The sequence below is a fragment of the Oxyura jamaicensis genome, chromosome 4, assembly GCF_011077185.1.
Source record: "Oxyura jamaicensis isolate SHBP4307 breed ruddy duck chromosome 4, BPBGC_Ojam_1.0, whole genome shotgun sequence".
NCBI classification, from domain to species: domain Eukaryota; kingdom Metazoa; phylum Chordata; class Aves; order Anseriformes; family Anatidae; genus Oxyura; species Oxyura jamaicensis.
Genome location: NC_048896.1, coordinates 67836190 through 67862435, shown reverse-complemented (window position 1 = coordinate 67862435; position 26246 = coordinate 67836190). Strand labels below are relative to the sequence as shown.

Genomic DNA, 26246 nt, shown 5'->3' with positions numbered 1-26246 from the left:
TGGATGTCACAACTACTAGTCAGAGTAACTTCTTCCTCAGAGAAGTGTGGTGTGGTGGGCACCAAAGACTCTCACTTAAGGATGCTTCTGCTTAGGGATAAAGGCAAACTGAGTATTTTTCACAGAAGATATATTAATCTGGTGCTGTGGCCTGAGTCATGACAGCTCCCTTGCAGCTGTGCTCAGACGGAATGCTTTCTCATTTGAAATCCTAAGATACTTCCCTATTGTAATATATTGTCTTTATCTGCTAACACCGGGTGTACCTGCACTTCTTCAGCGAATGCTCTCATCTGCTGCGTAACTTCTTCACCACCCTGCCATGAGGTCTGCCGAGGACACAGGGACACCAGGAGCCAGCTGATGGGCTCGCCGGATCTTTCAGGGCCAGAGCTCCCTCACCATACCCCCACGGGTCACAATACTGGGAGATCACACTGGCGTTATTTTCTTGCCGTTCACGACCTGTAATTACACAGCAAAGTTCTGACAGAACAGCTAACCTCCCCTAGCAGCTCTGGAGAGGGCTCCTTGCCCTTCCTTAGCTCGGCAGAGGTTTTCCAGCTCCTTTCCGTCACGGAGCCGAGCCAGCGCACCCGAGGGCCGGCCGAGGGACCCACACACGCCACAGAGCTCCAGGACCGCCCTCTACCACCAGCACCGCCCTGAGGTAGGCGGTGCAGCCCCAGCCCGCTCCCCGCTCCCTTCTCCGCCCTGCCCGTTCCGCCGCTGCCACGATCACATGAGAGGAAGCGGCGGAGGTGCCGCTGCCTTCCCGTTCCCTTTCTTCTCCAGCCCTGGTGAGGCACCACCGGCCCCTTCCCCTCCGCTCCGCCCGGGCCTCGGGCTCGGGTAGGAGCTGCGGCGGGAGCGGGGCGTTGCGGTCACGGCCGCCTCCTGGCGCCGGGGGCGGGTGGGCTGCTGCTGCTGTAAGCCACTCCTTGGCGTCTACACAACCCCCCGTAAGGTTTTTGGTGTTTAATGGCCGCTCAGTAGTATCTACGCAACCCCCCCCCCCGTTAGCATTTTGGTGGCAAATGGCTGTTCTGTTGGTCCTATGCAGTCTTCCCCGTGTATTTCCTGGGCTGGCTGCCTCAGTGGGGTGATGGCGTCTTGGATAGGTTTCTTGTAAGAGAGGAGTTGTTTGTAACGTGACTGGGGGAAGAATGCAGCAGTGTTGGAAGGGATTTATTAGGCTGGCTTACAGTTATCTTAAAGCATTTTTTTCTGAGGAAGCAGCTTTATCTCCAGCTCCTCACCTTTGGGATGCCCCATCCCTGGAGGTGCTAAATCCCAGGCTGGATGGGGCTTTGGGCAGCCTGGTCTGGTGGGAGGTGTCCCTGCCCATGGCAGGGAGTTGGAACCCGATGATCCTTAAAACGACCCCTTCCAACCCAAACCATGCCATGATTCATGTATGAAGAACACAGTGATGTGCTTGCTTCTGACCTGTCGTGAGGGGTTTTGACTGAGGGTTGAATTTACAGTGTAGGTTGGACTATGTGTCAGAGTAAGTCTTTGAGCTCAGGTTTAATGTGTTGTGTTTTATGGGAAAGGTGTATTCTGCACAGCCCCGACAGCACTGAAATGAGAGAGTTAGCGGGTTGCAGCAGTCTGAATGTGGTTTAGACCAGAAGGTAAAACCTGAATCGGGAAGGAAAAGTGGTGTTGGTAAAATGGGTCAGGTTGTCAGTGCTTCGTGTGCTTGTCTTAGGCACGTGCTGCAGCATAACAGAAGCATGTCCTGATGCAATTTGGAAACAGAAGTTGGGCCCAGCATTGCTTTGAGTGCTCTGAGCTATGTGCGCTTGGCAGCTTGGTAGATTGACCTTTGTTTTCCAAAGCTTTTGGGTTAGTGATCTTTAAAACTACCAGATTCCTTAAGCTGCGCGAGACGTGGTGAGCAGCAGAGCTCAGGCATAATGGGTCATAAAAGACTAAAAGCAAAATCTTTTCTGTTTCATGTGCCAAAACTCTCAAAACTCTTTTTGTTCACTGAATGTTTGTTACAGGAAGCAACCCGTGTATCTCCAACAGGAAAACACAACCTAAAGTTTAGCTCCACATGCTGTTCCAGCATCAGGCAGCGTAGCATGGGACATATATCAATCATGTTTGTAACACATCATGTTTGTAACACAACTGTAAGGCACAAGTTAAGAGTAATATTGGAGCTCCTCTATTGAAATAAAAACACTGAACCGTGATGGCTGTGTGTTGCTCTTCTTAGCCTATCTAGAGCAATCTCTGTAGTGTGAGGACCTGTTCTGAATCTGGAAATACAATTAATCCCTTAATTTTAGGGAGTTGTTTTTCTTTTTAGCTTATTATCCCTGTCACCCCATTTTTTTTAGAATCTTGTGGGGTTTAGACCATGGTTTGCTAGAGAAGTAGGTGATTATGCTGAAAGTCTCTTTCAGAATTTTGTGACTTTCTCAGAAATATATTCTTGTTTACTGCATGGTTAATTTAGTGCTATTTTACCTCTGCAAATCCTGCAAAGTGCTCCCTCCCCCCAAATCTTTCTACCTTCTTGTCTGCCCCTATACATCCCCCAAGTCACATGAAAGAAAATCACATGAGGAAAAAAACTAGTGACGAAAGCATAAGGTGTTAGGAAAGTTCTTGTGCTCTTAATGGAAATGCACTGCGCACGTGCAGCCTGATGGCCTGGTTTTGTATGCGACTACATCATTTATTTTAAAGCCACATCTGCTACTGTACTAGAAGGTGCAGTCTCCCGTGTGCACTGTTACAGGCTGAGAGAGTGAATAAATGATTCCTGTTTGGTATCTTTCCACAGAAGTCTTTGCTTTTTAGCATTTGTTTGTAGAGTAGGAGGTTCAAGGTCACCGCATGATTCCTGGAAGAAATCTCTTGATTTATTCCTAGGCATGCATACTTTCTCTTTTAACAAAATATGCTTTTGCTCTCTTGCCAGATGAAAAACTCCATAAAGACCAAAATGTTTTCCATTTCTGAGCTCTGTCCATGTACCAAATAAAAGGTTGCAAACTAGTCAAACATAATGGCAAGCTAGTCATAATGGGTTTACTGTGTTTTCAAATCAAACTTTCTACCAGCTACAAAGATGCATTTCGTTCTTCTACATTACTGTAACAATTCACTGACCCTCCAGAGGATAAAGAGGAGTAAGATCAGCCGGTTACATTTAATAGCATGTGTCAGCTGGGGACAACAGTGAAACAGGTCTTTGCAAAACATTAAAAAAAAAAAAAAAAAAAAAAGGGGGGAGGGGAACAGAAAAGAAACCCTAAGCCCTGTTTCTAGATGTGCAGAGATCTGCTTCCACAGACGCAAGCACAGCGTGTTAAACAATTTGTGTGTTAAATGTCCCTGAATGTGTTATGACTTAAAATCTTTCAGTTGAGAGAAAATGACTGCAATCAAGCATGCTTTACAGAGGGATATTTTCACTCCCAATGATGAACGCTTATTGAGCATTGTGAATGTATGCAAAGCAGGCAAAAAGAAAAGAAACTGCTTTTTATGTGCAACAGGTATGGAATACCACATCATATTTTTTGATTTTGTGTTTTTATTCAGTTATATTTCTTTTAGGTTTTCTTTACAATAAATTATAATATTAATTCTTGTCCATATAAAACAAGTACTTCCATTTCTAATGGAGAAAATCAGTTGTAGCTTGTGCATTATTGCTTCTTTTAAGAAAGAAACAAAACTATTGTACTTTTATACCTGTATCTCTGTAGTTTGGGATGAAAGATACAAATTCATTTCTGTGGGAATTGGGGGTCTATGGAGTAGGCTTTATCTGTTGCTCAAAAGGGGGATTTAATAGATGTCAATGCTGATCAACCTAAATAAGGTATAACAAGGAATGCCAGTTAGAGTTCAAGGCAGAGGGCTGTAGAAAGGCATGGGAACTGAACTGAGTTGTGATGTTCCTTCGAGTGTGTGTATTTTATTACATATAGCTGGTGCTTTGGTCCAATCCATCAATGAATTAGCCTGCTAGTTGTTTATTTATTTATTTTAACTGAGGAATCTCCGTTTTTTTTAATTTATTTTTTATTTGGACTGTAATCTCCAAGGACATAATGCTGTCAGTGATGTGGCTGTAGTCCTGCTGTATCAAACATCTGTAAATTGTGTTCAGAATTTCAGGAGCCGTGCAGAGATGCAAGTGTAGATGACTGAGATTTCTACTGAGCTGTAAATATTGTGGATAAAACCTGTTTCAAGGAGTATCTTTTCATCTAATAAAAATTATCAAATCTCCCCTACAAATAACTCATTTTGGAAGTTGAAATACAGTAGAAACAGATGTTACAGTAATTCGTGCATTTTGAAATTTGTTCTTCTACTTCCTTTTACAGTGACAACAGAACGACCAGTGCAAGTAAATGTGGTAAAAGTGAAAAAATCCGACAAGGGCGATTTCTACAAAAGGCAGACTGCATGGGCACTTCGAGATCTTGCTGTTGTTGATGCCAAAGATGCTGTTAAAGTATGTGCAACTTTGTAGAATGCCTAGAATATGATCATAACACCCTTTTATCAAATTACAGGCCATGCTGAGTTCTTAAAGTGTCTGTAGGAAGGAAAGCATTTATTTTAATCAAATGTTACCAAAGCTGTGTCTCATCAAGGAATAAATCTAGTTGAAATACTTCTTGTAGTAGCTTTTTACCTAGAACCTTTAAAGTACCAAATAATTTTTTTCTATCCTGTTTTGTGGTATTGGATACTATCTCATATATACTTGATAAAGATAAAATACTGTGTGTGTGTGTGTGTGTGTGTTTGTGTGTGTGTGTGTGTGTTCATAATCTTCTTCCCTTGCCTGTTTCCCTGAGTCTCCTTGGTTGTGTTGTATAAGTTGTCAGTAATGCCAGCTACCATTTTTGTCATCAGAAGGCTAACACAAGCCATTAGACATCCTGGGGGCAGTGTCTCAGGATAGACAGCTCTCTCAAATGTTTCTTGAAACTCTCACAGATATCCATGTAATGTTATTGTTGCCTTGTTTGCCTTGACAAAATACTATATTCATAGCATAAATCTTGCTTTTTTACTTCCAGTGTTTTAGCTTTTTCATTAAGGCACATCAGGGTGCCAGTATCAGTGCCTCAGCTAAAGGTTGTCATCTGTGTAATTTCATTTTATTCTGCCATCTGAGTAAGTAAATGATTCTCTGAGTTGCAGAGATTATTTATTCATTTAACTGTTAAGCCTGTAATGTATCTTGTCTTTTGCAGGAAAATCCCGAATTTGATTTGCATTTTGACAAAGTGTACAAATGGGTTGCAAGCAGCACAGTGGAAAAGAACACTTTCATTTCATGTATCTGGAAACTCAATCAGAGATATCTTAGGAAAAAAATTGACTTTACCAATGTCAGTTCACAACTTTTGGAAGGTAGGTTTTGCAACTGCAGGTTCAGCATAAAGTTTAGTAATTACTGATGTAAAGCAGATGTGCTAAAAAGAACCAAAATCCTAACCCTGATGTTTTTCCGATTCAATTTTATAGTTTTGAAGTCTTCAGATAAACAAGGTAACTAGATAACAGATTTTCTATCAGAAAAGTAGATAACAGAAATCTGTTAACTGGGTCAAAATATTTCATTAGCAAAATTCTGAATATTGATACATTTATTGTATTCCTAAGGTATTTTCTTTCTGAACAAAATAACATCTCCCGGCAAGATTTGGCAGGTCTAAATGAGTAACAAATCGGCTTTTGTTCTGGTTCTCACTTGCCATGACTTACAAAGATGTTTTAAAAAGTGATACTTCAATAGCATTCTAATGTTCAGATGAGGTTTTTCATTTGGTTTCAAGTTTATATGTGGTGAATCATGTTAAATTCTGCTGGATCCTATTACAGCTGACTGACTGGATGCTAAGAAGGCTTTACATCTTGGTAGCTCTTGTTGTATTAAATATTTTTACATTCACATTATCTTTTAATAGTTAAAACCTTCTAGTAAAGTCTAGTGAGTAGATGTATCTTACATTACTTCTGTCAGAAGTAGCTAAATTGTAGGTTGTTAATAAATACTAGAGTGGTTTGAGCAGAGGAACTTGAAATAGAAGTGTAAAAGGGTAGCATTTCTGTATTTTGATGTTGACTGAAACTTGTTTTTAACTGACCTCTAACTTTTCAAGTTCTTGAAATGTTAAAACATTCATACTTACTGCCACTTAAAAATACACACACTGTTCATGCTTTGCCTGCTAACATTCTCTGCTTCCTTTCCTCTGCTTTTCCATACCTTTTAATTCTTCAGAACTACCTAAAGTTGCAGAAGGTGCGTAACACCTTTTTCCTTTATTCTGCTTTGTAAGCAATTTGTCTCAAATAATATGCTTTTTCTGTTTCTCTTTTTGTAAATAGGGCTTTAAATAGCTTATAAAGTTGCTAGAGATGAGAGATGTTTCAAGTGTTCTAAATAGTTTCTGCCTGGACTACACTAATATTCTGTAAATCGCTTTTCAGTCACTGACTGGCTTTTTGAATTAAATACTGCAATGAGAAATCAATCCTGAAAAAACACTTATGTTTTTATTTACCTCAGTACTGTTTTTGCTACTGTGAAACTTAAGCATCAAGACAAGTTTTGTTTTATTTAATGATGTATTTCTTAAGTTCTTTAGTATGCTAAAGTATGCTTTACGCTCTGTCTACTAAAACTTTAACTTCTACCAGTCTTCTGCTAACAATTATAGAATAATACTGCAGTATGTTCTGATGCTGATTACCAGTGTGAGAGGTGAATGAACAGAGACAGTATATCCCTTTGTACATGCAACAGAAGAAGTTGACCATTTGTATTTGTTTTACATTGCGTAATTTGGAAAGCGTCGCTGTAACCAGTTCTGGAAATCTTAACGAAACCCATGGAAGACTTGAAAAAAGGGTGTGTAGGTAGCAGATGCTCTTTATGAAAGTGATTCATTTACTCAGACATAGTTGAACTTAAAAACATTTTAAGAGTATTTAAGTTGACTTTTCTGCTCTTGGTAATGTTCTTTTATTTCTTTTCTCTATGCAAGAATCAGTTCCAAGTGGAGAGAATCAAAGCGTAGCAGGAGGTGATGAAGAGGCTGTGGATGAATACCAGGAATTAAATGCAAGAGAGGAACAGGATATTGAAATAATGATGGAAGGGTGTGAATATGCTATCTCTAATGCTGAAGCCTTTGCAGAGAAGTTGTCTAGAGAGCTACAAGTGTTAGATGGGGTAAACATTTCTTCTAATGTATGGTGTTAGCATATTGAGATGTTTTCATTGATACTGACTGTGCCGTGTTCTTTGAAAAGGTAGTTAATATGTTTTGCTTTATATTTAAATATGTCTGTGCCTAAGCTTAACTACATCCTGTCTGTTATCAGCTTTTGAAGATCTTATTCTGGAGTGAATTTTAGACTTTCAAAAAAGGAGGCATTCTGAATATACGGTTTATGAAGGTGGAGGTACAAGGAGAGAGAGAAGAGACATTCATATTTATGTCAGTAGATGTGGACTTTTATGCCTAAAATATTACCCTCATTGTAATTAGGAACTTGGTTTAATCTGATAACATTGCAGTATTGAGATCTCTGTGTAACAGTACCATATTCTTTGCTTTTCTGCTTCTTAAAACACCCCAACAATCCAGAGGTCATTTAAGGAAAAAAAAGAAAGAGGTGCAGGGGATGAAACAGTCTTGAGAAATTGGTGTACAAACTCAAGATGTATGTTTTTCTTACACTTTGAAAATGGCTGTTACAGAGATTTTCTTGAAACAAAAAATGCAACCTTATCACCTAAGTTCTTTTTCTGCAAATGAATATGTTTCAAGATAGTAGGGATTTATTTTTTTTTTGTGCATTTAATTTTATTCTAAGAACTTGATGAAAGTTTTGGTTTTGTATCTTTCCTTTATGAAATAAGCAAGCCTCATAGAATGAGGGACTGCTGTGTTCAATAACACTTTAAACGAGAAGTATTGTAAGCTTCTATTGCTTTGTCTTTTTCATCAAGCATTTTGAAAAGTGCCCATGTGACAGTAATGAAGACAGAAGAGGTTATCAGAATGCTTTTGAGATACAAAAAATGTCTTAATCTTATGGCTTAATTTTCTGTACAGGCAAATATCCAGTCAATTATGGCCTCAGAGAAACAGGTGAATATCTTGATGAAGTTGCTGGATGAAGCTCTAAAGGAAGTTGACCAAATTGAGATAAAATTGAGCAGTTATGAAGAAATGCTTCAGAGTGTAAAAGAGCAAATGGATCAGATTTCAGAAAGTAACCACCTAATCCATCTCAGCAACACCAATAATGTGAAGCTGCTGTCAGAGATAGAGTTCTTAGTGGTAAGCATTTTTATGGCTTTTAGTATCTCTATTTGTATTGGGTATACATTTCTTCTAGGTTGCTACCCTCTATGGTAACCATGTATGAAGTTTGTTTATAATAATGACAGTTTATTTTTCAGTTTTATTATTGCACTAAGGTCAGTAAGTTTTTACAATAATGGATTTGCATTTATCATTCTTGGTTCAGCAGAGTAGCAAGCTGTAACCTGCTTTTTTGGCTTATCGACGGTACTATCCATTATTTTGTAGAATCACATGGATTTGGCTAAAGGTCATATAAAAGCCCTTCAGGAGGGAGATCTGACATCTTCTCGAGGCATTGAGGCCTGCACTAATGCAGCGGATGCCCTTCTGCAGTGTATGAATGTAGCTCTTCGTCCAGGTAACGTTTTTGTTAGACTACAGTCTTAACATATCAAATTTGTTATGGTAGTGCCTTCATTTTGTGTGCCTTTCTGATCAGACTCAGATGTTGTTTCTATACACTGAAGGAATTGTGACTAGTGGTCCTTCTGGTGCCCACGTACAATATGCTAAGATATGTTTTGAACTGTGTTCTCTTTGTTTTTAGGACATGATATGCTTCATGCAGTCAAACAGCAACAGCAGCGATTTAGTGACTTGCGTGAGCAATTTGCACGGAGACTTGCCAGTCATTTGAACAGTGTATTTGTTCAGCAGGTATTATTTCTTATTATTTTACAAAAGTTTTGATCCCAAACTTCTAAAAAGAAAAGCAATCAAACTATAATTAGGCATTTTCTGCGATCTAACTGGTAATTGAATGAGTGCTAGAAGCACTTCAAGCAGAGGGATTACTAAACAGTCCAAACTATAGTGACTAGAGGAATTTCTTATTTAGATAAATAAATAAATTCTCTGTAGAGAGTTTGCTGTCCTAATTGAGCAAATCACGTGATATATGAACATATATTTTAGTTGTGAGGCTTCATTAATTGAGAGGGGGGAAAAAAGCATTGAGTTTAAAGGATCTTAGGAACTGAGAAGATCAGAGTTCTTGCTCTCTGAACTTCAATGGCTGTAGAAGAAGACACATGGAAGTAATAATTTTAAACCTTGTTTTTTGAGCCTTAACTTGAAATATTCAGAGATCACTGTCCGGAGTCTGGTTTCCTAAAGACTAGACGTCTTTCTTTAGCATCAATCTTTTTATTGCTGTATTTTTTATCTCCAATTAGTTTACTCAGACCCTCCTTCAACTCTATAACAAGCCCTACTATCTTTCAGTTCCAGTGAGTACATCAAGTTTGATACAAGCTTTTCCAACTAATTTTTTTGAGCTTGACTTACCGAACTAGCAGCTGCATCTTTGGCTTTACAAATAAGAAATCCTTATTGGTTGCAGAACATCAGACTTGCATCCCTTCTCGCTTCCAGTATTTTCATCACCTCTCAGGCTTTGTTGATCTGCTTGTTAGACAACATCCTCTGATCTATTTACAGAGCTTGCAAAGTGACACAGATTTAGATGTACGGAGGAAAAAATATTTTCAGAAAATTGTAATATGTGTACAACTACACAGATACTACAGTTGTGTTAAACTGTAATATTTGCAAATAAAAAGGTAACTCATTTTTTATACATAGTACAGTAAATGTTTTAGAACTCCTTGTTTTTTATATATTAGTTGGTATACAGGACATGGAATAGAGTTATGCCAGATAGTGCCATTTGAGGATACAAGCCTGTTTTTATGGCAGAGAAGCATTTCCTACATTTTCTTTGCTTTGCAGAAGAATTTGAGTTCTCCAGCATGTTAAAACTTCTGTCTTTATCTTCTGTTCTTGGGAAGGTATGCTTCTCCTATCACTTGTTGGAAGGTATGCTTCTCCTATCACTTGTTTTTTGAAAAACTGAATGCAGGCCATCTCTCCTGGCCTCTAAATGAGCAAGTAAGAATTGGCCTATGTTAAGAGCAGTCACAAACAACGTTTGAATATTGGAATCACATGTCAAAGTGGCTGTTTAACACAATGCCTTTTCTGATGTTCTGCACTGAGGATTTTATTATTAAAAATGGTAAGAGATTCTTATTGCTATGTAATACTACGTGTATTAGATGAAATACTTTGTAAAGAGTCTTCCCAGTGCTACTGAGAATGAGTAACATTGCAAATTTGCAGTTTGATATTAATTCTGATACTAACTGTGGCCTCACGTTGGCTTCTGTATAAACTTGCCCTCTGAAAAGTTGTAGCCTGCTGTTAGCTGCCTGGGATTAATCAGCAGGTAAAGATACAACTCCACCGCAAGATTAAGTGGGAAGAGTTCATCATCTGTGGTAGATGAGCCTCTGCATTAAGCTTTCTGTGGAGATTAAAACAAGAAAGAAAGTGTATGTACCTCATTTTGAGGTATGGGTTTAAGTGTTGCAGGTATAACAGATTTCTGTGTTTTCTTACTTGAAATGATATGGTTCTGTTAGGCCAATGAACAGACTGTTCTGAACTGCTGAGCTAGTTCTCAGGCCCATGTTTTTGGAAAGGAACTGGAATACTTTAACATCTGAAGAGTGTGCATTGTTTAGAATGTTTATTTGAAAAAAATACCAAAGGAGAAATCTAAATGGCAAATTAAGATAGGTTGTACAGGCAGCTGCAAATACAGGCAAGACATACTTTGATTCAGAGTTCAATAGATGAAAAAACAAAGTTTCACCGACATGTTGGCCTAAATGTATTAGTTTAGAAGTATAAAATTGTTCTTTTTTATAAACTTATGTAGTATAAAACTTGTAATATATTTGAAAAATTAGGAATAATTTGTCTGACCTTTCTAAAGCACCTGTATATTATTATACTACAGTAACCAGAGATTACTTAGGCAATCTTTTTTGTGTTGTTAGGGCATAGGTTAATACTTAAGATCAAGTTCTGTTGCTGTATTCCTTACAAGCCTGGTTTAAAAAAAAGATTTTTCAGAAAATGTTAAAGCCGTTTTGACATTAAGCCCTCTACTCTAACACTGAGCAAATGTTTGAGCATTCTGCTACATGGCTGAACTGCAGCATCATCTTGCTTCTTGAACTGCACAGGAAGCTTGTGACTTCAAGCAAGTGAAAGCTTAAACAAGCCAGATATTACGTTGTTCAAGGAACATGATATAATCTTCATTTAAAGGGTATTATGTTTTTCAGGAGATAGCCTAGAGAAAAGGAGGAGTGTAAACTTAGCAGCTTGCTGTTAAATGGATTGTTTCATGCTGCATGTCCTAAATTGCTTAACTCTAGTGTATGGTTACTGAGAGCATCTTGCAGGAGAACAAGTGATAGAATGTGTGCCAACTGGTCTATTTAAGATATGGCTCAAGTGGTTTGAACTTCAACAGATTTTCAGAGGAGCATAAAGCTTATAATTAACACCCAGGTCACCTATTCATCAGTTTAAAGTGTCTTACAGTATATGGGAATAAGAGCCTAAGAAGAAGTAGCTATGTTTTTTTTTGTAATTTTTAAATAAATCATGTAATAACCTTGGATTTTTTTCAAAAACAGTGGAACACTTGTCATTAAATCTTCACTGAGGTATACCTTGTATTCTTGTGCAAAAAAATGCCAACCTGACTCACCCTGAAGGCAATGCTGCAAACTGCGAGAGCCTTGCATAAACAAGCTTACTAAGATGCATTGTCTGCCAAACTCAATGTTTGCATTATGTTAGATATCTCTTCAGTCTGGGTCTGTAGACACTTCTATGCAAGATATTTTGATGCTTTTCTATTTGTCTGAATTTGTCTATTTGGTCAAGTTTTTGATGAAACTTCTTGTATGTTTGTATAGTGTTCCCTGATTTATTTTAATACTTTCTCTTATCAAGGGTCACGATCAGAGTTCTACGCTCGCCCAGCACTCTGTTGAATTGACGTTACCCAATCACCATCCATTTCACAGAGATTTGCTTCGATATGCAAAACTCATGGAATGGCTTAAGAACACAGATTATGGAAAATATGAAGGGCTAACAAAGGTACGTGAAGTGCTCAAATGATGCTTCGGAATTTACATAATGGACTATTTTTGAGAGTCAAAAGAATTGTTTGTATCTGTGTGCATATTCTTTCAATATTCATTTATTAAATTGAACTCACTGATCTTCTCTTTGGAATAGGAAACTTCATTTTTGGTCTTTGTTGTGTCCTGTTTTGTTGTTTTTTTTCCAAGATGCTATTTATGTCTGTCTTTAGAAGTACAATGTGAAGTAAAGGTTAATATATTAACGTCATATTAACCTTTACTTGAAACAAGTTTACGATTTTACTATCTAGTATTAAAAATTAAGTTACTTTCATGCTGATGTGCTTGTTTACCTTTATGATGTTTTTATTTCAGCAGACTTCAATCTCTTCATTTCAGACCTCATTTTCTTCGTTTCACTTGACTATCAAACTTCAGAGGTCTCTTGTAAAGCAGATCAAATAGAAACGTCTTGGCTTTGTATATGTGCAATTAACTGTCTTGCTTAAAACTGACATGAAGTGGAAGAAAGTGTTTGAATAGAAGTTGGGACAGTTGTTTCATAACAGAACAGATCTTTTATTGAAGTACTATCATTCCTAAATCTCAACCATGGAAGATTTTAAATTAGAGTCCTAAAATGGCTTTTAAACACTTGTTCTTTTGCAAGTGTTAAATGGCTGACACCTTTGGGGTGGTCTTCAATAATTTTTTCTTCTAACGTGTGCCAAATAACAAAATTTTGAGGTAAACAAGGGAAGAAAAATCTTGGGTGATTTTTGCCCATGAATAAAAGATTATAACCTTTTGTACTAAAAATCTAAACAAGTGATAATTTTCAGACTTCTTTCAGTCATTGTGCCAATTGTCTTCTTAAAATTCAATCTTAATTTTGGAGCATTGCAGACAAATTAATTTGGGATTCATTGAATCTCGTAGTAAGCACACAAGTAAGCTTCTGCATCCCATAGTTTTCAGGCACTTTTTTTTCCTGCTAAAGGTGTAGTTAAGGACACCGTATTCAAGAAGAGGTGAGACTGTGAACAACAGTGCTGAATTCCCTCCATTCTAATCTTGAATTAAATTCCATAATCCTATTTGTATGTATCACATTGTAAATGTTTCCTTATGGAGGATTAGTGGTGATTTTTGGTGCTCAACGAACCCACTAAAAAATGAATCAAACCTACTCAAATGTCATGAATACATCTTTGTGCATGTTACACACATATGTACAAATGCAGTCTGAAACAGTTCATTGTTACTTAACTACATGCTGTTTTTAAGATCTATTTAACTGTAATCAAAATAAGTCAGTGTGTGTACCTGTTAACTAACTTTACATTTTTAATTTAAGAATTACATGGATTATTTATCGCGACTGTATGAAAGGGAAATAAAAGATTTCTTTGAAGTTGCCAAGATCAAAATGACGGGCACAACCAAAGAAGGAAAAAAGTTTGGTAAGCTTCCAGGAGGCGTCTGTCTTTCTTTGAATCTTACTATTTGTCTATAAAACACTCATCATAACACCTGTATCAGTTTTTTAATGGTCTAAAACCATTCGCTTTTGGCAAGGTGAAAATTGGGTAAAAATATGATTGGCAGGACTTCTGAGTTCCCCAAGGCCAAAGTAGCACAACTGAAATATAGTGAAATGCAGTTGGATTTTGACGAAGCTACTCTTAATGCCAGCTCTGTATGAGGAAACTTGAGACTCGCTTTTTAGTCTGAGACTAGATATACTTGGTTAATTTGTAGGCCTTCCCATTTAAGGGAGTTGGTATTACTGATAGGAGTAAAATGTCTGTATGAGTAAAAAGTAAAGCTTTTTTAAAAATAACCAGAATAGTTAGAAAGCCACAGTAATATAGGAATATTTATATTTTGGGTATTCTATATTTTCAAGTGCACTGTTTCAAAATGTTTAGGATATATGTCATAGTTGGCCAGTTTCCAAGTTCTAAATTCCAAATTCTAAATTCTAAGTGAGGTACAGCTTGAACTTGTACGTTCTGTCATAGCTGTTTTGGGTTCTGTTCGTGATGGAGAGCAGAAAAAAGGAATGAGAGTAAGGAAGCAGGAGAGTGGTGAGGCTTTGATTAAAGGAAGGGGAGGCAGGAAGGAGTAGTCTGTTCAAGCTGTTGGACACGGAGAGCAAGTGGTGTCGTAACGTGTCAGAAGAGTTAAATTCCTAAATCTTGAAAAGCTGTCATACTGGAAGAACAAAATACTTTATCCTAATAGAAACTGACTTTTAAAACACATCCTGGCAATTCATTTGTGATCTGCATTTGTGATGAGACAGTTCTTGTAGCAGTTATGTTCCTGGTATCTGTAAGTGTTGTGATGTTGCATTTTGAAGAGGTCCTCCAATTAACCAGTGTAATTGCCGCATTTCCAGAAGGCTTCTGTTGTGTGTTTGTGTGAGCTCCAATGTTTGTACAGGATAGTCTAGGAGGAAAGTAGCAAAGAATTTTTGACCACTTCTGTTCATTTGATTTTTAGTTAGTTTTCAGTCATCAAAAAGTATGTTTGAGTTGTGCTGGTGACTGGTTTACGTACAAAACTTGACCCCAGGTGTGCAGTCTTTTGCAAATCGGTAGGCACCAATTACAAAGCCAAGAATGGAAGAAGTGAGGCTGATCATGAATAATATCATAATAATATCATAATAATATCATGAATGGTAATTAGGCCATTAAGTAATGGTTATCAGTGGCCATGTCATGAGGCCGCAAGAAAATTTGAGTGAATTAGATCAAGAAAACTTCACTCCTCAGTGCTAATCATGTTCTTATTAGTGCCATTTACAAAGCAGGGAAAGTAAATCATGTATGTTTAAAAATCTGTTACATGATTTCACTTCATTTCAATATCGAGTTGTGTTTATTTTGTAACAGTTTATAATGATATGTAATTTCAAAGGCTTCTATGTTGAAGGTAGTGATTGTAATGCAACCGGTTCCACTAATTCAAAATACATCACTTCTTAATAGTAAACTTATATAAGAAACAGTGTAGGTGCATAATGCTTCAGTTGTACTCAGACACTGAGGATGACCTGTTTCAGAGCTGTGTTGGTGTTTGTTCTTGCCTTTTTTTTGTGCTTTGGGAATAGCACTGCTATATGAATGCCTCAAACGCAGTGGGGATGCTGGGAGAATTCTGGCATTCTATGCTAATGCAAGATTCTTTGTCTGCATTTTTATGGCAAAAAAATAATCACATTCACACTTGTCTTCAGTAGTCTTTTTTTTTTTCTTTTGAAGCCAAGACTTTGATACTTAAATACCATAAAATCAAGTGTGGGAAAGAGTGCTACTGCTGTCGTATGTCTATACGACGTGGCTTCTCAAAGGCCACGCTGATGCTTCTGATTGTCTGATCTTTGCCTGTAGGTTCTCTGCATTTTTTAATACAGTCCCATGCATTTGGAAATTGAGGACTATGAAGAACTGGGACAAATGCGTGGCAGGTGCATATGATTAACGTATCTGCCACAAACCTCTTTATTCCAAAATTACACAAAAGCCAAGATTTAAAAACTAGGCTGGAATTAAATTGGAGTTTGACATTAGAATTGTCAGTGGTGGTGGCTACTTGAAAACATCTGGTATTTAAGACATGTTTGTGGCATTTAGAAGTATTTACTCATTCTATGACAGTAGGTTCTGCTTGCCTGCTCCATTCTGGGGGGCTTGTAGCATCCATCCTCATCAAGATCTTCTTAATACCACATACTGCTTTTAGTGTATGTATGCGAATGCCTTTTACTGGTTAGGTATTCTCTATGTACCACAAACGTAAGGAAACTTTACCATGCCCATTTATTCAAAATTTCACTTCGAAGTCCACTTGTGGAAATTGGTTTATTCTGCACAAACCAGGAAAAAAAAAAGTAATCTTGTAATTATTTTTTATTACAAATTCATTGTTTTCATCCTCTCCAAATTCGCAGTCATCAGTTTTTGATGTAGCATGAATACGGATCATATTCTTTATGTAAACATCCTGATTTGCTAACAACAGAAGTGGTTAGCCAGTCTTACTGCTAATACAAATAATTTTGCAGTATTGTTTTTTTTTTGTTTTGTTTTGTTTTTCTTAAATTGAAGAGGTAGAAAATATCTGACTCAGTACAAAGCTACATAAATGCATTTAAATTTTGTCACAAATAGTATTGATATGATTGGTCTTGGAACCTGAGTCTTTTGCAATATTAACTCTTATAAATAAACCCCTAATTTAACGGACCTCTCAATTTGTGAGAACTTAAATACGTGTTACTAAAAACGTTCTTTAAGCACACTATATAGAAAAAAAGTGAAGTTTAATACCAAAAAACTTACTTTGTTTTCCCCGTAGCTTAGATTCTCAACTTCTAGAATAGTACCTCTCCAACTAAATGTGTTTGCAATGTAGTTACTTGCTGCTTATAGTTCTCTGCATGTTTCTTTCCAGTTAGAGCTTAACTTGCATCTTGTGCATGGTTTGTGCAAACTGCATTTTAACTTGTCTTTGTCTTTGATGCTTGCAACCTAATCCATCCCAGCTACACTGCCTCGAAAAGAAAGTGCTGTCAAACAGGAAACTGAGAGTGAGTATAACTAGTTGCATTAGTTGGTATTGTCAATGCATGTGTGTCAATGTAAAGATGTAGCACTGCATCATGGAAAATCAACCTAACATGAAAGCATTTTGTTCAGAATGAAATAAGCATTAGCAGAATCATTGTTTTTTCAAGACAAAAATGAAGTACAGCAAAAATTGCCCAACATAGAAGTTGAGAAGTTTTGCAGGTAAAGGCAACATCTCTTAATTTTCCCATGCTAGTAGTTGATGGAAAAAAAAAAAAAAAAAAAAAAGTTTGTACCTGAGAACTTGCTTGTCTTAGTTTTCCAGCTCTTCCAGAAGGTTGAGATAACAGCTTTTATTAGATATATAGACTTTGTCTTGTTTGTGCCCTTAGACCTGGGCAGTTACGTCAAGATACCAATATAGCAATTAAATTAAATGTGCAGGATTGCTTTCAAGTGCCTTTATGGTTGAGATGTGAGAAGTTTACATGTGGGTCAAATATAGGTGACTTCTTGTGGTGTTCTTTTTTTTATTATTATTATTTTTGAGTACTGACTTTCTCCATCCTGATTCAACATATCTGAAAATTTCAAACAAAAAGAAATAAAAATGCACCTCACCTATGTGAAGGCCACAGAATATCAGGAAGTAATGTCTGAATGTTAGTTATGATCAAAGGGATGGGGGTAGCAGCAGAGTTCACCTGGAACTGTAGATCAGGCAAAATACAGCTATGTAGCCAAAAGGACATTAACAGTAGAAAGATCAAGTTCAAGATGGATGGTGTCTATAAAACTTTTTATTATTCTCTTCTTTTAGATTAATTCTATTTCTTACGGTGGCCTTTGCCTAAAGCATACATTCATAAAGATCATAGCTGATCTTTGCTTTCACGGACAATATTTATCCTAGTGTTCCTTTGTTTGACAGTTTTGTGCCTTTTATACCTTTTTCATAATTTTACAATGTGGGCTTATATATCTGCATTGTACTCAACTTTGAAACTTGAAGTACTTCAGTTACTTTTTAATGAGGAAAAAATCAGTTTATAGCAGAAGCATTTTCATCTTAGATGAAAAGTGATTTATTTTTTTAACGTACAAGATCAAAAGTTGCTAGTGGCCCTACATTCTGTAATGAACCTGTTCTTGAGTATTTTATTCTACCTTTGCATCCCTCTTTCATGATTTCTTTATTTAACAGGTCTTCATGGAAGCTCTGGAAAATTGACTGGGTCTACTTCTAGCCTAAATAAACTCTCTGTTCAGAGTTCAGGAAATCGTAGGTCTCAGTCATCCTCACTGTTGGATATGGGAAACATGTCTGCCTCTGATCTTGATGTGGCTGACAGAACAAAATTTGATAAGGTAAAACAAAAACGTTGCTTAGGAATCCAACTTACTTTTGGATTAGAACTGTCTTGCATGTCCTTCTCAAGTATAAAAAAGTATATGTTTTTGAAGTAAGGGGGGAAATGGCTTTCCCTCTGAATGAGAGATTAAGAAATAATCTTCATGTTCTCCATTAGTTCTTTTGATGGAAACAAGTATTTTTATTCGACTCTCTTCAAATCCTTGGTCTTTTTGTTTGTTTTCTGGGAGGAAATATATGCCTGTAACAATTTTGCCGGCAAGTTATGACACCTGCAGCAGCAACTTGTCCAGAATTAAAATAATAGCTTTTTAAAACTGTTCTGTACAAGTGTCATATTTTGTTCCAAGTTTTCTGACTTGTTTCCTCACTTTTTAGGGAATGTAAGTGTGGCTAATGTACAAAGGGTTGTAAGCTATTGAGCTGACCTAGTCAACTATGTTCTTCTAGGTGAAGTTTCATAAGTATGAATTTATCATGTGGCTAGATGAGTTTCATTTATGTAAATTATTATATGCTTTAATCCTTAAATACTTGCAGAGAAATAGATCAGAAATGTCTAACCCTCACTTAAAATGTCAGTAGCTCATATTAATTAAATTATTTTTAATTATTCCCAAAATGGTGTTTTATTTTAGATTACAGGTAAATTGGGATGAATGCTCTTATTTCAGTACAAAACTTGCTATTGGTTTCTGTAGCAATTAAATACAACAAACTTTTTCATCAGAGAAGCCACGTTCTTCAAACACAACTTACCCGTTTTTCTTCACAGAGACTTTTTACTTTTTATTCCTCTCAGCAAATAGGGACAGAACACGTCACTTGCTATTAAAATGCTAGAGTATTCATTACAGCACAAAAGCCTGTCCTCAGGCTCTGACTAAAAAAACTAGTTGTAGGAAAATATTGTGCCCTCATATCCATACAAAATAGGGGAAGAAAAGAATGTTGTTGAAGATGCAGGTGATGCTTCCAAAGATTGCAAATGCAAACTGAGCTGTCTGCATTTCTATTAAGTAGAAATCAGCCTTCTAAAGCTTACTGAAGATGGACAGTGAAATCCTAGGCAATAAACAATTAAAATGAGTATTTCCAACTGTTCGGAATATTCAATGTGTTAATTTGTATTTGTCTGTCTTTAGATTTTTGAGCAAGTTCTAAGTGAACTGGAGCCCCTGTGTCTGGCTGAACAGGACTTCATTAGTAAATTTTTCAAACTACAGCAACATCAGGGCATCTCAGGATCAACAACGGTATGACTCTCTTATTTAAGTGACAGAACTTAAATACAGAACAAGCCTTGTGAGGCCTGTTTAAAATATTACTTTGGAATTTATCTGGCAGTTATGTGATCCAGGTGATCAATGATTTTTTTTTCTCTCTCAGCTGGCAGAATCTTTGTTTTTTTTGGCTGGCCAATACAAAATCTATTGAAAAAGAAGAAAGAACCAAAACTGTTTCTTTTGCCATCGCATTGTTTTCTCATAAGCTCACACTAAGCATGCTGCTTCATGATATTACATAGGAAGGCAATGCGAAGGAATTGAATACTGTTAAGAAGCACGACCAGAGATCTACCAGAGCCCTGCAAACCATTGTATTTGCTTTGAAAAAAAAAAAAATCTGATTATACTGTTTTTGTCAGACATACTTATCAGTTAAATATAGAATTTGAGATAAACTTTCAGCTTCCTGTTTGTATACTTCTTGTTCTTACAGAATGAAGCAGAGGAAATGGATGGAGGAATTCTATCTCGTTCGTACCCTTCTGGTGTTCCACAAACAATATCATCTGAGTATGTGCTGATGTTGTTTATTCTTAATTCACATGTAGGCTTAAGAACTTCTTTGGAGTATGACACTTTTTTTTCTGTATAGTAAACTTTTCCCTTCTAGTGAAACTGAATTTGTAACTAGACACTTAGTATGTCAGCAAATATTAAAAATAATAATCTTGCATATAGAATTAATGTTTTTGTCCACAGTAAAATAAAGATGTGTAATTTCAAAGTGAAACTGGGTTTTATAATATGTAAAATAAGCTTTGCAAACTATGCTTAGCAAAATTCTGAATTTAAGTGTGTGCGAGCTTCTACACAGGAAATATTTTGTTGGAGTATCTCATACCTATGACTGCTTTTTTTGTTGTTTTTTTACCGTGAGGCATTGGCGTTTTATTTGTCACTTAGCAGTATTCTGAAAATCATGAGGCTTGTTGGATGCAAATTGGACTTGGATCCAATAAATTTATCCTAAAAATATGTATCAAAGAACGTGTAAAATAGTCCAGTAAACTGTCAGAGTAATATTTCTCTTGTGCATTTTTACTAGGAAGGACATGATCCGACAAATGATGACAAAAATATTTCGTTGTATTGAGCCTGAGCTGAATAATCTTATAGCGCTGGGGGACAAGATTGATAGCTTTAATTCCCTTTATATGTTAGTTAAGATGAGTCATCATGTATGGACAGCACAAAATGTGGACCCAGCTTCCTTTCTCAGCACAACACTTGGAAATGTTTTGGTGACTGTCAAAAGGAACTTCGATAAATGCATTGTAAGTTCATCAGTCATTCTGATTTAAGCTAACTATAATATTATAGGAAGACCACTTCTATCATGTTTGATTTTGCACTTTTATAGGTAGACTTTTTGCTATAATTTGATGTGAAAATTAGTAACTTCATTGCTAGTATATTGGCTGATTTTTTTTTTTAAAAAAAAAAAAAGTTAAAGTAATTGGTGGTTGTGTTTTTTTCTCCTCTCCATTCCACTTTTCTTGAATAATTAACTATTTGTAGGAAATATGACCACTCATTCTTAAGATCTTACTTCTGTGAGCTAGATGACTGTTGTAGTTATTTTAAACTTGTTTTCTTACTGAAGTCGGTCAAATAAAAAATAGCTCCCTGGCTTTTTTTTTTTTTTTAAAAAAAAAAAAAAAAAAACTCATGGACTTAGGCTCACAAGGGAAAAGCCAAACCCGCATCATTTGCCAAACAGACATCTCTTCCACATATTCAGCTATCTTCACCTTATCTAAACCAGTTATTTGTTGAATGTTAAAGTGGCAAATCTTTTGACAGTAGTACAGATGGCTTCTACTGCCAAGGGAATTTGCCTTTGTTCATACGTGACCATTATGTGAAATATGGCAATTTTAGTGAAAATGTTTATTGGTATAACTAGTTTTTTGGTTTGTTTGTTATAAATGTAATTTGACTCTAGGCCAGTGTAAAAAGACTAGTCATTCATGATCAGCTTAATACTTAAAATATTTTGAAACTGAATCTTCTGGATTATACTCAGAAATAACATTTCAGTGGAAGATTAGTGAAGCTTTCTGTGGCAAAATGAATTGTTTGCTCAGTTGATTCTGAAAAGCAAAGTAGATTGTGGAATGAAAATCCAAGTATCCATCGCTAATTGCTTCTGGTGAATAAGTTGTCATCTTTCTTCTTTTCTTAATACTAAGTAAACAGGTAGAGGAACATAAAAGCTGAAAGATCTTACTTGCCCATCTTCCTTTTTCCTTCAGTTATTTCTTGTAGCATTTGTGAGGATAAGGGAGGAAAACTCAGATTAAATGACAAAATGATTTCCCTTTTTGAATGAATGTTAAACTTTTTCAGTGTGTCTTTTTTTCTTTTACTAGTTGTTATTTCAAGGTCTGGAGTTGTATACAAGAGACTAGTATCTGTTTTTTTGTTTTTAAATTTAAGAGTAATCAAATGAAACAGATGGATGAAGTAAAAATCTCAAAGAAGAGTAAAGTTGGGATCCTCCCATTTGTTGCTGAATTTGAAGAGTTTGCAGCCCTCGCTGAATCAATTTTCAAAAATGCGGAGCGACGAGGAGATCTAGATAAAGCCTACATAAAACTTATTAGAGCTGTTTTTGTCAGTGGTAGGTGTTCTGGGGTGGTCATATTTACTGATTATTTTCTCTTATATATTGCTCCAATTAACCAATTTTTTATTTTTTTAAGACCCTTTATTGCAAAACATGTGACCAACATTGTGCTGACATTTTGATTATCTCTATCAGTAATTCAACAAGTACAAACCTTTTGATATAATGTACTCTTTAAAAGCAAACTAGGTATTTCCCTTTGTGCCTATTTGCATAGTAACTTGGTTGTGATGGGGGAAGTGGTTAAGGGCTCTGGAAGGAGAAAGGAGCAATGCTACACGCCCAGCTACTCTACATGCCCAGTCTGAAGTGGTTTCCTGCCTCTTCTGCCCCAGTGTAGCTTAAATGAGGAAATAAGTCTAGGTGGGATCTCTTTCATTTGGACCTAGTGCTGTTCATCTTCACAGCGCTGCATTGTCTAATTCAGTCCTAATGCAGCCTTGAGTTCTGGCTATGAATTTGACCCTTTCTTGGCAGATGAGGTCCTTCGTGTTCTAGCCTTACAGAGAAGGTCTTTCTAGTCCTCCGTATTTTCCCTACTCTAGTCCAGAAAACCAGAACACTCTTGTTCTGCTGTTGTTGTTATTTAATCTTATTAAAAAAAAAAAAAAAAAATTCATTACCTTTTAAAATGGGGAAGTAACCCCTCCATTCTAGTTTATCTACACACTTTGAAACAAATCCAGCTATAGTACTTCCCAACCACTGAGATTTACCTCTTCTTTAGGGGGAGATTGAGAAGGAGGGGAGAGTAGTGGTAAATAAGTGGTAAATAAACATACAATATGGGACAACCATAACTGGCAGGAGCAGACTTTTCCTATTTGGCACTTTGGTGATCTCACTGAAATGAATTGGTGATCTTTGTTGATACTTGGGTGCCCAGGAATGTGTTCTATAAAAGATCACTTTTTTGTGGTGGGCACCATTTTTGGTAGTCTCAGCAAAACGATTAGCAGAGGGATGGGCATAGAGATTTAATTGTATTCTTGGTTGTGGGTACTCTTCCAGCTTGCTTTAGATGTAGTAAGGAGGAGATGGGTAAATTTCTTACATCTGCCTGGGGTTTTTGGGGGGTTAAAAAGAGACCTATGTGAAGGACCATCCATTTTTATTACCAAGTTTGGAAAGCAACAGTAATTCTGAACACAAAACTAATACAATAAGCAAAAAAATAAAGTGAGAAAGAGATGAAGAAAGAAATGGAGGGGGGGGGGAATTGTTGGAGTTGTTATTGAAGAATTTTGCTTTAGCAAAGAGGGGAGTGAGCATTTTTTTTTAGATAGATCTGTCACATGAAATTTATAAAGGATAATAAAAGCATGGTTAATGAAAGCCTCCACAGAATGTGGTGGGAGCTTTTCAGTTATGTAAATGACCATATGTAGTCTCTATTTCATGTCTGTTTAAAAGTGTTTTTTTTTTTGCATACAAATTATGTAGCCCTAGGGTCTGTACACATCTGATACTACTTTTGAAGGCACTGACCTATTTGTTTATTTAGTGACTGCTATGGCAGTAATTAATAGAAATGGTTATATTTGTGGTAAAATCCAAAATTCCTGTTCTGGCAATGTTATGGTTATCAGTTTTTCTGAATTTGGTTGCTCTTTTGGTATTTTAAGTATTTTGCTTCCTTTCAGTTGAGAAAGTAGCTAATGAAAGCCAGAAAACACCCAGAGATGTGGTCATGATGGAAAACTTCCATCATATTTTTGCAACACTTTCTCGGCTGAAAATTTCTTGTCTTGAGGCTGAGAAGAAAGAAGCCAAACAGAAATACACTGATCATCTTCAGTCTTATGTCATCTACTCACTTGGACAGCCTCTTGAGAAATTAAATGTAAGTATGTGTGAGTTTAGCTATACAGTTTTTAAGTGATATGGAGTAGCATAACTTCCTCTTATATGCTTAGTTTGTAATGTCTGGTATTTTTGTCACTGCATCTATAATAATCTTCATCTTACTATTTTAGACTCAAGCATGGCTGCCAAGAGTACCTTACTGTTCTCCCTTTTTTTTCCCCCAAAAATCATTTGTTTGAGACACAACTGATGTATAGTCAGTACTGTACATTGCCATGAAAAATCTGGTTATTTTCATCCAAAAATATGCTTTCCCATGCTGTGGTCTATGATAATCATTAGTATTAATATTATTTTTTAGCATTTCTTTGAAGGTGTTGAAGCTCGTGTGGCCCAAGGTATACGAGAAGAAGAAGTAAGCTATCAACTGGCTTTTAACAAACAAGAGCTTCGTAAGGTTATAAAGGAATATCCTGGCAAGGAAGTCAAGAAGGGATTGGATAATCTTTATAAGAAGGTAGACAAACATCTCTGTGAAGAAGAAAACTTACTTCAGGTAAACTAAATCATAGATTAAAAACGTATTGTTTATAGAAAGGCTGCTATTGCCTTTTGTGTATATATTCTGAGAGACACCTTGTTTCAGCAAAATTCTGGAAACCCGTGAATTTTGAGCTGAGCCTTTTTTGAATAATCCTGCTCTGATTCTACTTGGTGTAATGAATTCATTTGAACTATGATTGTTAGGGAGAGAGTTCTGGAAGAAGGTTCCTTTATGATTCCCTAGCTGTCAATTAGTGTGATCTCTATTCTGCAAAATACACTGGAAGTAGAAAGTACTAGATATAAATGAACTGTTAACCTGATAGAAAACTTAGCTTGTACACTATAGCATAATATACTTTCAATTAGACCTTTTCTGATGGTATATTACTGAGGACTTTTAGTACATTCTGTAAACTTTCTCATTGTGCTATAAGATAAGGAAGTTTAAGAGTTAAGCATACACGAAGAGCTTTAGAGCTTTTTAAAGCCTGAATGGGAATTAGTAATGCTAGTCTAGTTTGGGTGTTCTTTTTAAAGACAAAAACAATACCTATTTTAGGTATTCCTTCTAAATACATAAATACACCTTCTTATTTTTATTTTCTACTTTGCTCTGTGGATTTGGTCGTAGTGTTGTAAATATTAAAGGCTTTTAAGAAACTTAATGGGTAAAAATCTTCAACCATTTTTTTAATGCAGCAGCTCTTTTTACTGAACTTTGGTTTTGACAAGCTTTAGTTTCAAAGGACACCTCAACTGAGAATAAATTAATGAGCCTATGTCTTGTCAACTGGCACAATAAGCTAAATGCGAATTACGTTTCCTAAAGTTTGCTTTTTTTTGGCAGGTTGTGTGGCATTCGATGCAAGATGAGTTTATACGACAGTACAAGCACTTTGAAGGGCTGATAGCTCGCTGCTATCCTGGATCAGGAATCACTATGGAATTCACTATACAGGATATTTTAGACTACTGCTCCAGTATTGCACAGTCTCATTAAGTGAAAAAGAAGCTAGCAAAGTTTGTGCCTGTGTTATAAGGGAATCTAACACTATAAATGCTGTTTGTTTTTAAAAGGTGGATTTCCGTATGTATGCGTAGCTAACTGTCATATACATCAAATCTGTCTCCTGCTTCAACTATCTTTCAGGGCAAAATGAAACCTTTGGTAATTTGTTGCTCTTTAACTACCTTGAAGTACTGTTTGAAGGCATTAATTCTGTGAAACACTTTGGATATAGTTTCTCCCCTCCCTTAATGTTCAGATACTGTTATTTATATTCTGGTTGTTTTTTGTTTGTTTTTGATGAAAGTACCAAGCACTACCTTTGTAGTACACAAAAGGTGTACTACCGCCTTCACTAATGTTTTGCATCTTGGGAATTACATCGGCATTAAAGACTACCACATCGTTTTCCCTTCCTTATTGCAGAAGGTATTCATGTTCTGAGATATAACGTGGTTGTGGCTATAACTCTCGATTAAACTGTGTTCATCATATGCTTTATTTATGTGGTGTGTTGTTTAAAAAAGCCATTTCCGTTGTTAGGGCTGGGAGCGTTGAGGTAGAAGGGGCAGGGCGGGTCAGCCCCTCAGGGCAGGGCCCCTTCCCCTCACAGCGCGAGAGCTGCCGGTCTCGCGAGAAGGGGCGGGGCGGGCGGCGGTTGGCCGGGCCGGCGGCGGGGGCGGGACCGCGTGC

The 26246-nt window shown here is 36.7% G+C and overlaps 1 protein-coding gene across 8 annotated transcripts; it reads left to right on the top strand.

Moving 5' to 3' along the window:
• The first annotated feature begins 654 nt into the window (after positions 1-654).
• Positions 655-26054, top strand: EXOC1 (exocyst complex component 1). Of its 8 annotated transcripts, none has more exons than XM_035323986.1 (21): positions 655-800; positions 3388-3521; positions 4362-4492; positions 5244-5403; positions 6278-6298; positions 7044-7231; positions 8121-8348; positions 8601-8733; positions 8923-9032; positions 9551-9604; positions 12189-12338; positions 13683-13788; positions 16881-16925; positions 18110-18273; positions 19423-19533; positions 20000-20076; positions 20612-20840; positions 22006-22189; positions 23839-24038; positions 24363-24557; positions 25395-26054. In XM_035323986.1, the coding sequence occupies exons 2-21, from the start codon at positions 3398-3400 to the stop codon at positions 25545-25547; spliced, it is 2763 nt and encodes a 920-aa protein (XP_035179877.1). In that variant the 5' UTR covers positions 655-800; positions 3388-3397; the 3' UTR covers positions 25548-26054. The 8 variants fall into 8 exon arrangements, with proteins under 8 accessions (XP_035179877.1, XP_035179879.1, XP_035179881.1 ...); XM_035323987.1 differs by having other exon boundaries at positions 703-852; XM_035323988.1 differs by lacking the exon at positions 6278-6298.
• Positions 26055-26246: the final 192 nt, after the last annotated feature.

What these genes read in the sequence shown, in the direction of transcription:
- EXOC1 (XM_035323986.1), top strand. Translation starts at nt 3,398, where the DNA reads ATGACTGCAATCAAGCATGCTTTACAGAGGGATATTTTCACTCCCAAT. An exon ending in ATGCCAAAGATGCTGTTAAA is followed by an intron (nt 4,493 to 5,243) that starts GTATGTGCAACT and finishes TGTCTTTTGCAG; the next exon opens with GAAAATCCCGAATTTGATTT. An exon ending in CAAAGAAGGAAAAAAGTTTG is followed by an intron (nt 13,789 to 16,880) that starts GTAAGCTTCCAG and finishes AATCCATCCCAG; the next exon opens with CTACACTGCCTCGAAAAGAA.